At 38.4% G+C, this 19,753-nt stretch overlaps 1 protein-coding gene across 1 annotated transcript; it reads left to right on the forward strand.

Annotated features, from left to right (window-relative positions):
• The first annotated feature begins 1,791 nt into the window (after nt 1-1,791).
• On the forward strand, nt 1,792-19,394 carry col9a1a (collagen, type IX, alpha 1a). The gene is made up of 32 exons (XM_033971792.2): nt 1,792-2,031; nt 3,698-3,772; nt 4,533-4,571; nt 4,653-4,715; nt 5,984-6,037; nt 6,135-6,170; nt 6,599-6,622; nt 6,779-6,832; nt 7,076-7,129; nt 7,212-7,244; nt 7,776-7,832; nt 7,942-7,995; nt 8,721-8,774; nt 8,878-8,931; nt 9,084-9,137; nt 9,218-9,271; nt 9,763-9,816; nt 9,907-9,960; nt 10,052-10,105; nt 10,964-11,008; nt 11,088-11,141; nt 11,218-11,271; nt 11,360-11,413; nt 12,406-12,477; nt 12,900-12,935; nt 13,301-13,345; nt 13,560-13,592; nt 14,465-14,611; nt 15,344-15,398; nt 16,686-16,874; nt 17,433-17,510; nt 18,628-19,394. The coding sequence occupies exons 1-32, from the start codon at nt 1,966-1,968 to the stop codon at nt 18,831-18,833; spliced, it is 2,055 nt and encodes a 684-aa protein (XP_033827683.1). The 5' UTR covers nt 1,792-1,965; the 3' UTR covers nt 18,834-19,394.
• Nucleotides 19,395-19,753: the final 359 nt, after the last annotated feature.

The following is a 19,753-nucleotide window of genomic DNA, read 5'->3' on the forward strand; positions in this document are numbered from 1 at the left end:
GGTATATACGGCAACTACATTTATTGAAAATCACAACAGAAAAAAATGTAATTCTAGGCCCATGTTAAGCATTTAAGTCCAATTATTCACCCCTGAGGATCAATTTAAGCACTATGAAAATTTTCTGGTGGAGAATGTGCCACCCTGCACTGTTAAATATTACTTTGCCTGTAATGTTCCGCAGTATGGCTTTAAATGTATCTACCTACACTGAAGCACTGAGGCACGCTACCAGGTCCAGTTACAGGTCAGATCTGTGACGAGGTGAGCTCACTCATAAGAATGTAAGTAATGTTTTTCCAAGGTATTTTTGAGCGATAAAAACACATAAAATGAACAAACAGAGAAGTTATATAGTGCGCCTTTAACGCTGAAGCAAGGAACAATTTGCATTTAACAATATTTTATCAGTGCAGACAAAAGCAAGCAATCTAAAGCGTGTGGTTAATTTAGGGCAGCCAAGTCACTTTCCTTAGACAAGACATTGTAGCTCTCTATTACTACATTAATTAGTTAACCATTTATCCACTGTTTTTCTTTAGTTAGATGTAGAATTAGCTTAGCCATCAATGATACAGTCACTTGAAAGTTTACTGTAAATGTATTATTTTGAAAGAATTTAGTATGCCACGAGATGCCACTCTAAGCTAAAATCCAGCCTGTACCGTGACCCCCTAAGCTTAGTCTCTCACTGTGTACTCCCTAACTCAGACAATGGTGATTCTTTACAATCTGTTTACAAGCATGAAGTCAATTAATCATCCCACAAATCATCCTACAAAAACATCTGATCTGAGGTTTGGCGATTCAAATCCCACTCTTGCAAAAAAAAACCATCAATGGCTGAGTGTTCAAATCCACTGACCCACAGGCTGGGGGTGAGATTCCAGCTCCCAGAAATGAATACTGTTGCTGAGTCCTTGGGCAAGGCACCTATGCACAGTGGTGTGCAAAGTGCTTTGATCCAAATTGTTCTTCAAAGTATAGTTTTTAAAATGCTATTTCTTTTTTTAAAATTCATTCTAAGTGTAGAGGCCATTTTATGCCTAGGTTTTAGATTTCCTTCTAAGACAAATTAAGAGATAGTCATTCAATTAAACTGTATTATTTTGTAGCAATTTCATCTAGATTCTTATGTCTAAATTGGGTTTAAATGATATTATTTGGGTGTTAAGGTTGGAGCCAGGTAGGCTGCTAAATGAAGACAGATGGGGGAGCTCTAACAGCCCTGATGTTTTGTGTTTTCCGTTCTAATTTATGGTTTACCACTTCTGGAAAATTGTCGATACTAGTAGAATCTCACCTTCATTAAAACAGCAATAACTTTCTGTAAGTCCAGACATTTCTATCATTACCCATGTACAAGCCACTTTAGCTGCCAGGGCTGTTAGCTTGGTCTTAACGTGTGCAAGTTGTTTTTGCCACTACACCAAGTACCCCCTGGTTAGTGCTGCAGACCCTAGAGGGCTCTGTACTCCTGATTGGGAAACACAACTGTGAATATAGGACTGACTTCTCGCTATCTCCTCTCTCTCCTCGCTTGCTCTCTCCTTCCTCTCTCCCTATTTCTTTCTCTCTCTCTTTACCCCCTTCCCACCTCCCACTCCCCCCTCCCTCTCTCCTGTCCCTCTCTCTCGTTTTCTCTCTCCTCTCTCTTTACCTCAACCCACCTCTCTTCTCTCAACCCACACCCCTCCTCTCTCCTCTCTCTTTACCCCCACTGCACCTGACCCCACCTCTCCTTCTTCCTTTCTCTCTCTTTACATCACTCCACCTCTCTTTCCTCTCTCTCTTCACCCCACCCCACCTCTCTCTTTCTCACCCCCTCCTCTCTTCCCCCTCTCTTTCCTTGCCTTCGCTGTGTGTGGGGCACCTCCAGTGGACTTCCAGGACTCGGCTCCAGGACTCTGCTCAGATTTGGGCCTAAAAGCGGATTATCCTTGGGGTTCTGGGACAGGGTGGACCATGACTCCGTCTGGGACTACTCTGGTCCTACTTTTACTGCAGTTTGTGCTCATTTGTACCGCTCAGGTGAGAAGGAATTTCATTACCTGTCTACAAATATAGCATAGCCAACAGGTTCTTTGCAGTAAATAAAAAACTAAAACTACCATTCAAATATACTATGTCTATGATTAGGGTTAGGCTGGATATTTTTGTGTGAGAGTTGTGTATCAGGGTTTTTGTTTTGTTTTTGACATTTTAAAGTGGCAGATTTTTTTTGTTTTTTGCAACAAAGAAAAGAAATTGTTCAATGTTTTATTTTGACAAATACATTTGTTGTCTCTTGAAAATGGCTTGGAACTGGACTGAGAATAGTGGTGTACAGTAACATATTGACATTTAGATATTCAAACTTGTTGACTTAACATAACAACATAATTCAAAAACTTTTGACAGCTGGTGAAACACATAAAACATATCTCAAATAAAAAAAATAGACATTGATACATTTAAACAATTTTAGAGATTTGGTCTAAACCAGATCCAAACCAGGACTTAACTATTCATCAGGTAGGATTAAATTAGGGCTAAATTTGGACCAACAATACCACATTGTTGTATCTCTTAGTTCAAGACTAAAAGTCTCATTGTACTGTGTGACCTTGGAGGAGCTGATGACACAGATTGACAGCCTTTCTTCCAATGTACCCCAGGGCAGCTGTGGCTACTGAAGTAGTTTATCAGACCAAATGGGGAATGAGTAATGCACAAAAAAGCAACTTTGAGTATCTGGAAAAGCACTAAATAAGATGAATGCATTCATATTGTTATGATAAAAAAAAATCACAACAAGTAGTTTATTAAGAAGGATTCAGGGTTTAGTAGTAAGTAGTAGACATATTTAAAGTGTTAAAGTTACGGTGTTAGCTGAGTAGTTACTAAGTCTTTGTTCATGACTTATTAAAAGTGTAGTTATTGTTAAGCGTTAATAACAAGTCAACGCTTTTGTTTACATTAGCAATTTTCCTATACTTTTATAAGTTTAGAAGATTTTACTCATATATATTGTGTTGCAGCTATGTTTATTTACTTTTTTTATATAATTCTCACATATTCATGCCTCCCTCTCTCTTTCTCCTGGACCCCCCTCCTCACACATAGCCCCCCAGACTAACAGTTCTATAATTGATGCAGGTTTGAGCTCGGACCTTTAGCCTCACGCAGCTAACACAAAGAGCTCTGTGTTAGTGTCTGCTGATTTCTACAGGATAAACTAACGGTATTCAGATCGTTTTTATGTAAAGGTCAATTATCCCACTGCTCTGAACAAGATTCTGTCTAGACACTTAGAGGTACAGAGAAAATGTAAGATTGATATTGTATTAGAATCTGATCAGAAAAATAGTTTATTCCTTTTGTTTAAATACTTGAATTTCAATTCCTTTAAGATAAAATATACAAAATTCTCAGAACAAGTGTAAAATCGATTATTATTGTCTATAACTGCAAAGGGATCTATAACAGCAAGCACTCCTATAGTAAATATTTCAATATTATATTTTCATTGTTATTGAAATCATCAGCCACACAGCCCCAGCTCTTTACAGTCCTTCTCTCTGAGCCTCTGTGCTGCCCTGAGCACCTCTGTACTGTCCACATCAGTCTGACATGTGTGCTCTGAGTCTAAGTTAGCTCTGTGTATTTACATGTGTGTCCTGAAACAGTTAAAGTCTGACCTGTTTATGTCCCACAGAGGGGTCCTGTCGGCCCCAGAGGTCTCCCGGGACCCCCAGGACCAGCCGGAGTCCCTGGAGTCGACGGCATTGATGTGAGTATCACTTCAGCGTGGGGTTTGTGAATTTCATGTGTTTTTGTTGATTCTTGAGTCCTGCAGCCACGTGACAAGTACAGTCACATTGGGCTTGGATCCTGGTTCAGATCTGGAGGGTCCTCTGAGTCTGACTTAGTCCTAGTGGACAGATTTGAAAGTGGGTGGGCTTTGCTTGTATTTTCTGGTGGCATGTTTCTCAATTGGGCTTAATTGAGAATTTATCAACTTGTCTATAGGGGGTTGCTGGAACATCTCCCTGTAGAGATTGAGATCATGCATGGTAAATTGAATGTTTTGGGGTAAATCTGCCATTATTGTTGACAGTTGGAAAAGTAAAAGAGTACTCATTTACCCTGGACCCAGTACAGGGAGGGGCCTTCCTAAAGTCTGAGAACATGTAATGCGGGTCAATCTAGTTATTCAGGGCTCAAAATTTCTTCCTGTGTCTGGGTGGATTTCCCCCAGGCACTGCGGTTTCCTTCATCACCCGAAAAACAGGTGAAATGCTCCAGCTAAGACAGTCCTGACCAAACCCAGCTCATGATCTGGAGATGGATTCCCGGGCGCATCACTGTGGCACTCACTGCTCCTGACAGGTTGCTCCAGTGCCATTGAAGGATGTGTCAAACGCAGTTTCAACAAGTTTCCCTACTGGAATAATAAAGGCTAACCTTAACCTAACCTTAACAAAAAACATTTTTGACATGATCATAAATCTCTAGTTCTCTTTACTAATACGTTTTTTGTTATTTTCTAGGGCGACAGAGGAGTAGACTCCACAGTAGATGGTGGGCCAGTGAGTACAGACTGTGTGTAAATAAGTGAATGAATACTGATGGAGACATTTTTATTTAAACCCATTTTGTTTTATTTCTAGGGCCCTGATGGTGACAATGGTAAAGACGGAGCAGATGGAGCTCCAGGACTTGCAGGAGCTGACGTAAGTGTCATCTAAAAAAGGTGTAAAAAACATAATTATTTCTTTCATTTGTCAAGAATTTAGATACATGTCAATCCATGTCATATAATACAAGTCATAGTGCATCTTTAACATTAATGTTTTTCCATATCAGTCGTATGGCATTTTTATGAGGAATATTTGAAAGGAAAAAAACTGAAATGTAAAATCTACAGTGTTGCATGTTAAACTCCAAGTATTTGTTCATGTTAAAGCTGGGGTACCCAACTTTCTGGTGATCAATTAACCAAATAATCTTGACAACTGCAATAAAACACATGTAAGATCTTAGCGGTCAAATTCCAGCCCTGATTCGCTGCTGTTGGAACGTTTTTCTTGGCTTCTCTGAGTAAAAGTGAGAGGAGAGAAATCACTGTTACCTGAATGAGGGCTATTTCTGTGCAGAGGGTGCCAGGGACAAGCCGGGCTTTGTGTGAATTCAACCAGGATCGTCTAACAGAGCAGAAAGAAACCAGTGTACCAGACCAAAGTGTTTAGGAAATGGTTAAAAAGAACTGATTTAGAGAACCACACCCAGAGGTCAAAATAAGGTCATGTACATGACTGCAGGGAATAATAATGGATGGTAAAAAAGGTAAAATCTTATTGCTTCATGGAAAACTTAGGGTTGTGGGTTCAATTTCAAGATCAGATGAGGCATTACACTTGCACACACACAAATTCTGGGTTTTGTCGTTTCACAGGGAATTTACACTGACTCGCATTGCGTCGTAAATTTAACCATAGTCACTTCTTGCCTAACCTAAACTAATTCATTCATTTTAAATAATATTATTGTGTATAATAATAAAGGATTTATGTCATAAGGACCTGATTTGACCCCATAATGGAGGCAGGCGAGTGTGTATACAGATTTTTAGTTCCCACAATGTGATCAATACCCACACACCACATCAAAATTGGGATTAAAACTGGACCAGGACTAAAGCTTCAGTATTTAGGTGCCCCTGTAGTAACGGAAGCATGTTTAGTGGTTAGCACTCTTTCCTCACAAGAAGAGGGTCATTTTCCTGGGCTGGGTAGAAGTTGCTTGTTCTTCCTTTATTTAGATGTTCTTTTCTCTGGGTGCTCCAGTTTACTCCATCAAAATAAAACTTGCACTACAGTTTGTCTTTTTTCATCTGATGGGCTTTTCTGTGATGGGGTTTAATAGAAAATAAAAGACACTTGAGGTTTAATTGAGATACAATATACGACAAATATATATGTGACTTTATGTTTTTAAACAGGGACCAGTGGGACCTCCTGGAGATCCTGGACCAGTTGGACCTCCAGGACCAAAAGTGAGTTTATTCACTCTGAAATATTATTATTGTCATTTTCATCATTATTACTTTAATGTTGTATGAGCTGTGTGTGACTATGGCTGTTTGGTTTTAGGGGGATCCCGGCGCCCAGGGCCCTCCTGGAGAACCAGTGAGTAAATATCCAACTCATTCTGGTCTTAAAAATTAAGGTATTTTGTAGTATATGTTGGAGTTATATAGGACTGCAATTGTTGTGTCAGTGATATGCAAAATAAGAATATCGACTATATTTATATTAAAAACTATTTAGAAGTCACTATCTTATTTTTTGATCCAATACATCTCCTGCACTTTTCTTATTGGTTAACCTGCCTGTCAATCATACCCATCGAACTCAGGAAGAATTTAGACTGTATGGAACAGAAAAACAGTCCGACTGAACAGCAGTCTGTCTGACTAGGCTCGTGACACTGCTGTTTGTTGATGCTCTTTCATGTTAAAGTTAGTCAAGTCTAGTTGTAAGGGGCAATATAAATTCAAAAAAATGAATTAAACAGTGGCACTGTCCTGTTGTAATAACTCTCTCCTCTCTTGTAGGGAGTTGGCCCTGATGGACTTGATGTAAGTATTCTTTCAAATTTACTACAGTGTAAATCATACTTAAAGTACACTCTAAATGCACTGTAGTGAAAGTGTATGATGCAATAGGGCTCATTTAAAAAGAAAAACCCCCCAAAACATATATAATATATATGTCGTTGTTGTTGTTATTTTCAGGGTATTCCAGGCACAGATGGACTCCCAGGTGAACTTGGGAAAGTTGGACCTCCTGTGAGTAAATTTATACATCTAGTGAATTATATTATTAAGTTAATTTGGCAGCTGCAATAAGGATTTATTATACACCAGACTTCCAAATGTCTTTAGTATTTGGAAAGGTTCTACATGCACATTTTGCTCAATTACAAAAATGATTACTGCAAGACCTTTGAAACCTTATGAAAATTAAAAGTATTCAAAAAACAGTTTATTTATTATTATTAACAGTTTATAACTGTTTATTTTTTTCCTTAGGGTGCCAGAGGAAAGAGGGGACCAGTGGGTCTTCCAGGTCCAGCTGGGCCTCGGGTAAATTCCTCTTTCTATATTTTTATGTTAAATTATAATTAACTGGTTTTATTGAGGCAAAACTAACTTGTGCTTGTTTCAGGGGCCTCCAGGAGTCTACCAGGGAGAGGAGCTGGTGAGTTTATCTATAAAGAATAATGATGATCCCATAAAAACTAATCACCCAAGTAGTCTATCTTTGAAACGATATGGTTTTGGACTTGCAATTAACAATTACAGTTTAAGTTTAATCGTGTCTTATCTTATTTTGATGAGCAGTCCAAAGGACGGTTCTTCCATGAATCACTGTTGCAGAATCGTTAGCTGGATCTAGGGGCCAAAAAGTCTTCCAATCAACAGTACAGTTTTCTATATCACCATAGATTTTAAAGGTACACTATGTAACTTTTCTTGATTTACATCTCCGCCCGCTACCCTCTAGTAGAAAAGTTACACAGTTTAAGTACCTACCTGTACATTAGCAGAGGTGTACAAAAGTAAATATGATTAAAATAGCAGAACTTTCAAAAGAGTGCACATAACATTTGGATACTTAAATTGGATCCAAAACAACTGAGATGGATCACTGATACTTGTGGGGCTGTGAGCAGTACTCACTAGTTACAGGGCTGTTCCTTGACCTCAAATAGACTCCTGTGTTTTCCAGTGTCCAAACGCCTGCCCCTCTGGTCTGCACGGACACTCTGGGCTACCAGGGATGAAGGTAAAAACAAATAAATAAAAATCAGTTACTATTTATAAAAAAAAAACAAAAAACAAAAAAAAAAAAAAACTCAGTGCATTGTTTTACTTTTTGCCTGGCTTGTCTTTAGGGTCACAAAGGGGTCAAAGGTGAATCTGGTGAACCCGGGAGACAAGGACATAAGGTGAGGGCCCCGAAACACACTGGAAAGGTATTTACTAATTAAATAGAGCTGGTAACTTATGTGTAGAGCAGGTTGTGCAATGTTATTCAATATTACACAGTGCACTCCACCAGGCCCATTTCTGCCTTGCTGAATTTGCAAGACTATATGACCTAGGTTTGATGGGGGGACAAGGATACTCTATGGATTAACGCGCTGTTATTATGCAGCAAAGACACATCAGAAGAAGGTGTTCACCAGTATGTCCAGGCTGTGATATCAATTAATCAATCCATCAGATAACTTTATTTATTTTCAAAATATAAGAAAAAATTTGAAAAAAAATTCAAAAGGTCACAGTGAATCTTAACAGGATGACTGGTTAGGTCATTAGATCTGTGTCTGACCTATGTCAGGGCAGTTTGAGGTGGTTAATAGCCCTCAGGACAAAAGTGTCCCACTTTTGTGTCCTTCAGCATCACATGACCCTCCAGGGAGATCCCAGGGAACTCTCAGACATAAAAGGAAATCTCTCTCGTAAGCCTCTCTACCCATTTTCCCTCTCCTTGTTTTTGGTTTGGGGTTGAGGTTGAGACAAGCTATTTAAACTGGCACTTCTCTTTTCTCACTGTACTTCTCATGCTTACTACCTTTTTATTGCCAGTGTGACTGAGAGTTGAATGTAATAGTTAAAATACAAAGGCCAGATGAAATAATTTTTATTTAATATGAATCTCTCTTTTCAGGGAGAGGAGGGAGACCAAGGAGCACCAGGAGAAGTTGGAACCCAAGGATTACCAGTAAAATATTTCTACATTACAGAAATGCACAGCCTCTATGTATGAGATTGATTTTGTTTTCATGTTTTTAACGAGGTTGTGTTTGTTCGCTGAGTAATTCTAGGGCCCAGGAGGACCTCGGGGATATCCAGGAATTATGGGCTCCAAAGGTGACAGGGTAAGAGGCAAAGATGATAATTTTACATTTACACATTTTTAGATTTTGTTTAGATTCTTGCTGATGCTGTGGCTCATGTACAAGATAATTAATTTCTGTTGTGACACATTGTAGTTGCTCTGAACTTAACTCATAATTTTACACTTTTCCAGGGGCCAAGAGGTAAATTTGGAGATATTGGTCCTCGTGGGATTGCAGGAGCTCCAGTGAGTTTATCTCTTCACCTAAAATGTCAAATGTGATTTTAAAATTTTATCAAAAATGTACTAAAACTGCTCATTTTCAGGGAGATCCCGGTCAAAGAGGAAGCATTGGAGAAACAGGGCACATTGGAGCTGTGGTGAGTTCTTTACAAAAAAATAATAGAATGTATAGCATAGTTTGAACCTTGCTCCAAACCAGTGTATACAGTCATTTCACCCACCTACATATATTGTCCCTACATATGAATTTAAAGTGTGCCAAGCAGCCACACTTCAGTCAGTCAGCCCCAGGGCAGTTGTGTCTGGCTTCAACTTAGCAAGGAGTGAATGAATAATGGATACATTTGCAACTTTTAGTTTCTGGGGAAAAAAAACAATAATATATATATGTGACCTCATTATTAGTAGTAAACAAAAGAAGTCAGTTGTTTCTTTGGTGTTTTTGTCATCTAGTTATTTCACACTTGTTACTTTCTGATGCGATGTGTAATGGAAAATGTTTTGTGGCATTGTGGTTTGTTCAGCTATACAATTAACAGGGACTTTGATGTTTTGTAAATAACTGCTCTAATCTAGTGAGTTTTATCAATATTTGTATCTTGTATTTGATTTTTACGGTTCTGTGTAGGGTGACTCTGGTCCTGCTGGGATCAGAGGAGTTCCTGGACCAAAAGGAGAAACAGTCAGTGTCCTGTTTTAATCATTAACATTACATTTGATTGTGTTGCATTTTGCCTCTTGTGTTAAAATATAAATTACTGCTCATAATTAGGGTCTCGCTGGTCCTGATGGAAGAGAGGGAATTCCTGGACTGCCTGGATCCAAGGTAGAAAATCCAAACAAATAGAAGAATATATATAAATAAAGTGACTCTATAGATTTTGTAATGCGATTTTTAAAAAGTTATAATTTTTCAGGGTCTTCCAGGAAAGAACGGAGCTCCAGGAGATGCTGGACCTCAGGGACTTCCTGTATGTACAATATCAGTACTTTACTACTTTATATAAAACATTTGCCCCTTAAAGCCTCACCTTGTAACTTTTTTGCCAAATGGTAGATGAAAATAAAAAGCATGGCTTGTATTGGATGTTTTCATCACAGTAAGAATCCTTGAGGAAAAATGTATCCTATTTATGTATTCTTACTCTTATAACGGGCTTGAATCTCCACAAACCACCTGCTTTTCACCATGGAAATTTTCCTTTAGATAAAATGTTCCATCATATGGCATAAAACATATCTACCTATATGAAGAATGTTCCAAAGTATGGTTTAGTTTTTCTATTTTCATGTAGTAATGCAGGTGAAGCGCTGCCACCATAAAGTTACACAGTGTTGCTTTAGCTTATAGGTCAGGGGTTTGAGCCTCATTAATTGCAAAGGATACTGTTGTTGTGTCTTTTGTTGTTTAGTCTTTTGGCCAGATGCCTAACAGCCCTGGTGTTTGGAATAGGGTAGAACGTGAAGAGAAGGTGCCAATTAGCAGCCACACTTCAGTTAATCTGTACCTGGGCAGCTCTGGGAAGCCTTTTTCACTTTAGTTCAGTCTTTTTCTCTTCTTCTCTGCTACAATTAGAAGAGAGTTGAGGCTCTTTGGGAACACTGTTGTTGTGAGAATTGTCAATTCATTGTCATAAGAATAGTTCAGTAGTTACTGTAACTTGGGTATGATATTCACACAGCAAAAGGAGGAAGTAGGGATTTGTCTAACTTGTCCCTATCTCTCAAAAACCCTGTAGCACATGGCTAATATCTACAAATTTTAGGTGCATATATAGCAAGAATAGTTCAATTTTAGTTTAGTTTAATTGAGTTTGTTTCAATTCCAGGGTTTACCAGGAGCTTTTGGCATGAAAGGACACCAAGGACCAAAGGTATCAAATAGTTGTACATACAATTTTAAAGATGAAAATCTGTAAATAAATAATAATAATAATTACTGTTGTGTTTTAGGGAGGAACAGGAGACCCAGGAGTGGCTGGGATGATGGGGTCACCAGGGAAACAGGTCAGGTCAAAGATCATAGTTAATGAGTATTTTAATTTAGGAGAAATTTAATCTGCCTCAATATGTCTTTTTTTAGGGTGAGCGAGGAGAACAAGGAGAGGTCGGACCGCCTGGGCCCAGAGGAGGACCAGTGAGTCAATAAGAATCATGTCACTGTTCAATTTAGCTCAAAAAAGACACTAACACTTGTATTAACTTAATTCATTGCATAATTTCAGGGTGAACGAGGAGTACGAGGACCTGACGGGCCAATTGGACTACCAGGAGCCAGGGTAAGACGCCATTACACAAAAGGCATAGAGAATATTGTTATTGTTAGTTTACTCTTTTTGTGGATAGTTTATGATGCCTCTCCTTCCTCTAATGTTCAGTGAATGGATAAAGGGCATGAAGTGAACATCTAATGCATTTTCTTCAGTATTATGACCTAGACAATCTGTTGGATGAGACCAGTGACCTCTGAAGACCAATAATACTGGTTGACCTGTGGCAGTGTTTACTCTTTCATTGTGTCCTTGGGCAAGACACTTCAGCCACAACAACAACTCTGGTCACAGAATGTAGCGGGTTGTGACAAAAAGGGCGCCCCTTATAGATATCTGGTTTGCTGTGATGTAAGGGAGGGAACATTTTTAATATCTTACAGAACCAAAGAACCTTTAAAGTGCTGTACACACACGTGTGTGTGTGTGTGTGTGTGTGTGTGTGTGTATATATATATATATATATATATATATATATATATATATATATATATATATATATATATATATATATATATATATATATATATATATATATATATATAAAGAAAAAAATATGGCATTCACATAGCTAATTCCCCCTGTCCTTTTTGCTAAGCATAAGTTTCTTTGTCGAAGATTTCTACTAAATCCAATTGGCCAATGCCAGACCCTTGTTTTACTGCTTTGATAAACCTGCTCAGTCTCTAATCCAACCGCGAGCAGCATGAATGGACTCTTGTTACAGAAATCCTGATTCCCCTTCAGTTCTAGCCCAGATTTTGGGGGTTGATCGTGACAGGAAAAGTGCCTACCTGAGCCTGAAAGAACCCTCTGTGTGCAGGAATGCGTTCACTGTACAGTAAAGTGTGGGAGATTTGGCTGTTGCACTTTAAAAGGTGTATGAATGTTTTTCTGTGGTTAGGAAAAGATGGGGGGAGTTCAAACATGGTGCACAGTTGAGCTTCTGTTAAATGTATGAAAAGTGTATTTAAAGACATTTTAAATGTGTGTTTTTGCAGGGGCCCAAAGGAGATCCTGGGTACCCAGGATTGCCAGGACCAGCCGGGTACAGAGGGCAGAAAGGAGACAGAGTAAGAAATGTGTAATTTAAAAGTAGGTAGAGTGGTTTTCTAGTAACTATTTGATTGACGGTTCAATCCCAGTTCTGGCCACTCCTGATTGCCGTTGTGTCTCTGGGCAAGACACATCATCCCTCTTGCCTATGTATAAACCCTTCCAAAAGTGTTAAGAATAACTGCAAACACAGCCTGTTTATTTTTATGTTATATTATATATTTAATAATATATGTTATATTATGATATTTTCCAGTAAGTATTAAGAGTCGATATCTAACTTCCTGCAGTATTTCTAAACCATACTAACTTATTTTGTAATTTATAGCATAAATGTTGTGTATGAGTGATGATGGTACAATTGACCAACGTCCATTGTACATTATTATATAGATTATAAAAATCTATTAATACTGATTCCTTGTATAAATGTTTTTAGGGAGGAGTTGGACTTGATGGGCCAAAAGGAGAGCAGGTATGTAAAATAATTTAGAAGATGGTACATTATTCAACTTCAAAGATGTCAAATATAGGGTTATATTTACTAACAAATGATAACAAGGTTTAATATTTGTGGGTTTTCTCTTCGATATTTTGGTCAAAAATTGTGAATCCCCACATCTCTATGTCCTTACACCACATCTGCAATTATGAGATCAAATTGTAAAACATGAACACAACCTACAATTCACACATTTAATTATTATTATCCAAATTTATCTAAAATTATAGATCCAAATAGAACTTTTACACAGCTTCCCTCAGAAAGTTGAGCCTGAGTTATTATAGTGATGATATTGATTTGAATTTGAGCCAAACTTCTGTCTTCATTTATTACAGGGACCTCCAGGAGAAGAGGGGACGGCTGGAGAGAGAGGAGACCTGGTGAGTAGTACAAACAATCATAAAAATATTATTAATTCATATTAGTTCAAGATTAAGTCTATTAATTTGTGTGGAAAACAATATTGTTGTCATAACAAGTCATTGAAAAGGCCCAGGTGTACTGCTGGTGGTCTCAGTTGGGTTGCTGCAGCCACTTGAATGCATGTGTTCATGAATACATTTTTAAACTTGTTTTTTTTTTTTTTTCTTTTAGGGCGACGAAGGTGAACAAGGAGAGAAAGGATCGGTATGTATTTTCCAAACCAGTGATGGTAAAAACCAAGACCACACTAGGACCTACCCAGGTCTGCTACATCTGACAGAGGATTAAACTTTGTGGAAGGACTAAGGTCTAAGCATTCACACTTTCACATTAACCCCTAAACCCAGAACTAAACCTGGACTACATCAGGACTAAACCAGGACTAGAAGGGGACCAAATAAAATCCACATCAGGGCTAAAGTTGGTTACATTTAGGACTAAATAAAGTATGAATGTACATTTAGGGACTAAGCCAGTACTAAACCAGGCCTAAACCAGGAATAATCCAGGACTAAGACAGGACTAAACCAGGCCTAAACCAGGACTAAACCAGGACTAAACCAGGGCTGAACCAGGATTAAAACAGGACTAAGCCAAGGCTAAACCAAAACTAAGACCTAAGAAACAGGATTAAAACCAGACCAACCCCAATCCAAACAAGGACCAAACCAAAGCTAAGGCTGCCTTTCTACAATCACCACAAAAAAATTGGATCTTAAGCCAGAATCAAACCTAAACCAGACCAGGACTAAACCAGGACTAGACGAGGGCAAAACCAAGTCTATATGAGGACTCAAATTGAGTTAAACCAGGATAAAATAAACCAAGAAAGCAGGACTAAACAAAGGCTGAACCAAGACTAGAACAGTGCCAAACCAAGGGTACACATAGACTCAAACGGACCAAATAACAACATGTATGAACACACCTTGAAGCGGGACTAAACAACAGGACTGCCAGAGGACAGAAAGAGGACCAAAACCAGACAATTCCAAATCCAAACCAGGACCAAACCAGGACTAAACCACCAGGTCTTGTGCTTGTAATGTAAGTTCTTGACGATATTGCACGTACAGACTGGTCCACCTGGAGAGACAGGAAACAAAGGCTCTGAAGGCGGCCGTGGCATCCAGGGGAAGGAGGGCAAGGCTGGGCAGCCCGGACCCAGAGGCATGCAGGGAGACATGGGAGTACCAGGCCTACCTGGAATACAGGGACCAGCGGTGAGGAGAAGCATACTATTCACATATTATTTAATATGTAATTTAATGTGTATTTATGACATAAATGTTTGAGATTATGTTTGACTGTCAGGAAGGATGCATTTGTTATATTTAATCTTTCTATTTTAACTATCATTAAAGGCGCTGTACCTGATTTTTACAGTTTTTAAAAATGTGAAAAATAGAACTAGTTTGTTTTATTTATGTATTTATTTTATTTATTTATTTAGTTGGGACAATGCATGTTAGTGAACAGACATGATTCAACATGAAAGTAAACACACTGGATTATAGCCAAAGACTAATTTCCATCCGTTGTCCCAAGGGCTGGGGTTTAAAATGTTTAGCTGTGGTCCAAAGTTATTCCCCATTTGCCTTATGCAATCAGAACATCCTAATTATTCACAGCGACTGGTTTATAAGAAAGTTTCACAACTTTCAAAGACCAGAGTGCTTTTGTATTTAGTTTTAAAAGTATCTTTTAAAGATAACAGGGGCGGTCGAAAACAGGGCAGTCGAAACATAGGTAACTGACAATAACTAGCATGCTAATGTGCACTTCCTGATTGTCAGGCAATAAAATGCTTTAAAATTAGATGTAGTCAGCACACAGTGGTCTCATTTTGACCTCAAGAGCTGCTTAATGTATCTATCTTGAGGCAAGTTTGCTCAAATACATGGAAAAAAATCTGGTACACGCACTTTAACGTCTACTTATTATGAATTATTCAGGGGAAAACACCCACAGATGAGCACATCAAACAAGTCTGCACAAGAGTGATGCAAGGTAAGTGGGTCTATAGTCTTATATATAGCCATAAATATTGCACTTCAAAAATCAAAGCTGTTATAGATCAGATTTAAATTGTTACCATATCTGCCTTTACATGTAAAATAATATTAATAGACATCCCTGTAACTTGGTCTGTTGCAATAATTACTATCTCGACTTCACATTAAAGACATGATGGATGAAACATTGCGTTTGGGGGTCAATATTTATTATGGGTCCTAGTGAGGAACTCTTTATTTTTTCCTGTACCATGGCGAGATTTGAGTTGTAGAGGCTTGAATAAATTACTTTTATGACTCTTATCAGTGGCATAATGGCTTTTGGTATTATCTTTTATCCTCCAAATTTTCTGTAGCAATAATTCGTACTTCAGAATTTCTTTTTGTGAAAGGCCTACCCGTCACAAACCCCTTTGGGGCCTTATGTTCTCCCTGTATTTAGGAGGTCTCCAGGCTCATCCCTTAATTATGTACTTCTGAATTAGATGCTTTTCACAGCAATATATTTGGGAAAAGTTCTAATTACTGTAGCAGAAATTAGCCTGGTTCATTTTCTTTTAGGGTTGGGAAAACACAAATAGAATAAACCAATTGCACAAACAATGCTCTTCACTCTAACGGGGAAACAAAAATGCTAAATTAAGAATTAAGAAGAATCCTATAAACAGCTCACCAGTCAAAACCACTTGCTTTGCCAATCCTTTGCAATGACTTGTGTGTCTGGGACCATATATATGACTGACAGGTGGATTAACCAATCAGGGTGACGCATGGTCTGTTCAGGTGAAAACAAACATGGCAACTCGCACATATAAAAGGGGAAGAAATAGTGCAGAGGTCTGAGAAACTGTTACTTATCTCTGCTTTGAGTGGTTATAGATTTTGTTCTGACTGTGATGAGAAATTTCAAGAGATGTCTGTACCATTTGAGAGATGTGCTACAAAGTAGTGTCTGTGACTGGACCATCTCAAGTTAGGGCGGAGGTTTGAAGCCCTTATGGTTTGATTCTAGACCCTTTTGGATTCGAACTGAATGTAGAAGACACTGGCTGGTCAGGCGACTTAGCCAGGGTAATAAGGCAAAGCTTAATCTGACTACAAATAAAAAATCAACAGGTACAACAAGTATTCATCTGGACTAAGTTTCCTGTCTTTTGTCTTAGGTGAAAATGACTGCTGCTGAGTAAATAACAATAAAATAAAAATAATAATAAACTTAAACACAGTTTGTCCTTTTTCCTGTCATTCTCTGCTGTACTGACCTTGCCCCATTGCCCCACAGAGCAGCTGGCCCAGTTGGCAGCCAGCCTGAGTCGGCCTGAGTCTGGGATCGCTGGTCTGCCTGGTCCCCCCGGCCCTCCAGGACCTCCAGGACCCACTGGAGAGAACGGCTTCCCCGGACACACGGGCTCCAGAGGGCTACCTGGGCTCAAGGGACCCCCGGGGCTGCTTGGGCGCAAGGGACCCAAAGGTAACAGATTTTAACATTATTTTGACATTTTACAAAATAGTGGATGTAGGAGCAGAGGTGGGTAGTAATGAGTTGCATTTACTTGAGAAACTTTTTAAGAAATTGTATTTATCAGAGTAGTTTTCAGACACTATACTTTTACTCCTACATAAGAAATATATTTGACAGTGTAACAGTGCTCTTAAAGGCTTTGGTTTTGCTTCCCACTGTGGGTAAGTCTACAAGTGGCAAAAGCTTTATGTTGACAATATGAAATTATTTGACACATTAATATTTCTTGCATCACTCCTTCAAATATGATTTAGTTTTACAAAAAAAATCTGGTCTGTACTTTGAAAATACAAGATTTGTGCATTCATTATTTGATTAAAATTAAGAAGATGTTATGTCCAGACAATTATGCTTACAATTACTCTTTCTTGGGTTCTAGTGTTCACACATACTTTTACTTGAGTTATTTTGTTATTTTACCTGTGTAAAGGCTACTCTACCCACCTCTGTGTGGGGGCACATTATTTGTTGCTTCCCTGTTATGATGTTGTCTTTCTTTTTCAACAGGTGACCAGGGAGACAGAGGAGAGAGGGGTCCCACAACCAGAGGACAGAAAGGGGCACCAGGAGCCACAGGACTCCCAGGTGAGAGACAGGATTGAAATGTTCTTTTTATCATTTTTATCATGTTCTTTGCATGAAATGTACAATTCAAATAGGTAATTCTATGGTGGACCTTTCTGTTTTACTTTCAGATTGCATTTGTTGGCCTGTTTTATGGTTAAATAGCCTGTACCTGTTTTGAATTTACTCTTATCAAGATAAATGCTCTTTACATTACATGCATTGTATGGTTAAACACTGTCCCCGATACTTGAATCTATATCATGGTGCATTTTCAAGAGTGACAAAAAAGCAAAGAGTAGCAGAGATTGGAGAACTATAAGGAAACACACATGACACTATCTGACACAAAAGGAAGAAGTGGGTGAGACTAAAAGTTCAAACTGAAATATGTTACTGACTCATGATTTGAAATCAGGTGCAGCTCCTTTAATTTGGTACAATTAGCTACTTTTTTTTACATAGTTGGTACAGAATCCTCATAAAAATCCAGGTGCATTTCTCTATGGCGACAAACGGTATCAATGTGTCTGTGTTATTATACATGCATACTACTACAATTGTGGTTTAGATGTTTGAAGAGAAGGTGCAGCTGATTAAAAGTGACTCACAAATATACAACAATTATTTCAATGACAAACATGTCCTGCCTTTGTCTCCTTGGACAAGACACTTTATCTACCGCATCTGGTATAAAAACATGCCAAGTAACTGTCAGTGTTCAATAGTGATGGGTCAAACTGATATTGAATCAAAGTATTAATTATCATGCAAAAATATTGCATTTGTCACAGGTGTAAGGGAGATTCTTTACAACCAACTTAACAATACCACTGTTAAATAATGTTAAATAATGTAATTTTATGTTTTTTAAAGTGAGCATGGCAAGGGGCAGACTTAGTAATAAAGTAATTTGTGATTACAAATGTGGTGCCATTATTCAACTTTAAAGGTATGATTGTTTTCAGTTGAAAGAATTTTAAGACATAAGATTACTGTCGCAGGTTTATGGATCTCCAACAAATAATGATCAGGTTAAACATTTCCCTTATAGAGTTATATTGGCCCCTGCCCTCCATCTGAGATAATAACATCTCCGACTCTAGAACGTTACCTACTCACTCCCTCTTTCTTCCAGGTGAGCCGGGCAGAGCAGCATATGGCACAGATGGTCGTGATGGTGAAAGAGGACCTCGGGGGGCTCCAGGCATTGCTGGGGTACCAGGTCTCCCCGGTTCTGCAGGCCTCCCCGGGTACTGTGAACCCTCACAGTGTACCCTGCCCGAAGTACCATCAGGATTCGCTACCAAAGACACAGGGACCAAAGGCCCCAGTGAAATGTGAGGGACTGAAGAAGGAAACTGGACTTTCAAATCAACCAGGAGAAAGAACTAGCGTTTTAATAATGTTGCTTTGGTCATCAGTCTTTGCACAGTTTTTAAACAGTGATGCATACTGAGTTTGGCAATAGAAATAACACAAAATTGCAGAGCTAAGGAAGAACAATTTATTGTTGTCAGAGAGTAATGATTTCTTTCTACCAGATGGGGGCAGCTTTCCTCTATCCATTATGGTAATGTTGTAAGAAATATCTAAAAGGAAACTCCACAAATGTTTGATAATTTTATTAGTGACAAGGTCTATTTTATTGGCATATTGATCTATAAACAGCACAAAATCAGCTGATTACCAGGACATTTTGCCTCCTCGCTCTCTCAATTATACTGATAAAAAGTCCTTCACTTTCACCACAACTTATGTTTTGATTAAAGATTCCAACTACGCTAATTTACCGTCATGAAACACTGAACTTTGCTTCTCTCCTTTTGTCTTTGTTTCTGTTTTCAGTGTTCACAAATCTAACCAGCACTTAAATAGACAATTTTACTTGCTCGCCTATTATTTCCAGCTGGTTTTTCAGTTTTCTTGAATATGATATACAGAATTAATATTGTTTTGGATCTGTTTGAGTGTTGTTTTATTCTTACAGTGAAACTAAATAGGATTATTTCTCAGTTCACAAGTCAGGGCAGCTTTGTAGCAGTACCAAGCCTGTATACATGGGATTCATTCCACCAAAAAAGATAAAGAATGGTTTGGGTATAATATAGTTAAAGTACTGGAACTTCCTGCTTGCATTTCAGTAATACTTCTGTTGTCAAAGGATGCATGTGACAATGACTGTAAATGACATTCTAAACCTAAAAAATGACCAGAGCTGATAAAACCCGTAAAAGCTAAATTCATTGAATTAATTATCTGAT

This window comes from Periophthalmus magnuspinnatus, chromosome 1, assembly GCF_009829125.3.
Source record: "Periophthalmus magnuspinnatus isolate fPerMag1 chromosome 1, fPerMag1.2.pri, whole genome shotgun sequence".
Taxonomy (NCBI): Eukaryota; Metazoa; Chordata; class Actinopteri; order Gobiiformes; family Gobiidae; genus Periophthalmus; species Periophthalmus magnuspinnatus.

What these genes read in the sequence shown, in the direction of transcription:
- col9a1a (XM_033971792.2), top strand. Translation starts at nt 1,966, where the DNA reads ATGACTCCGTCTGGGACTACTCTGGTCCTACTTTTACTGCAGTTTGTG. An exon ending in TTGGGAAAGTTGGACCTCCT is followed by an intron (nt 6,833 to 7,075) that starts GTGAGTAAATTT and finishes TTTTTTCCTTAG; the next exon opens with GGTGCCAGAGGAAAGAGGGG. An exon ending in CAGGTCCAGCTGGGCCTCGG is followed by an intron (nt 7,130 to 7,211) that starts GTAAATTCCTCT and finishes TGCTTGTTTCAG; the next exon opens with GGGCCTCCAGGAGTCTACCA.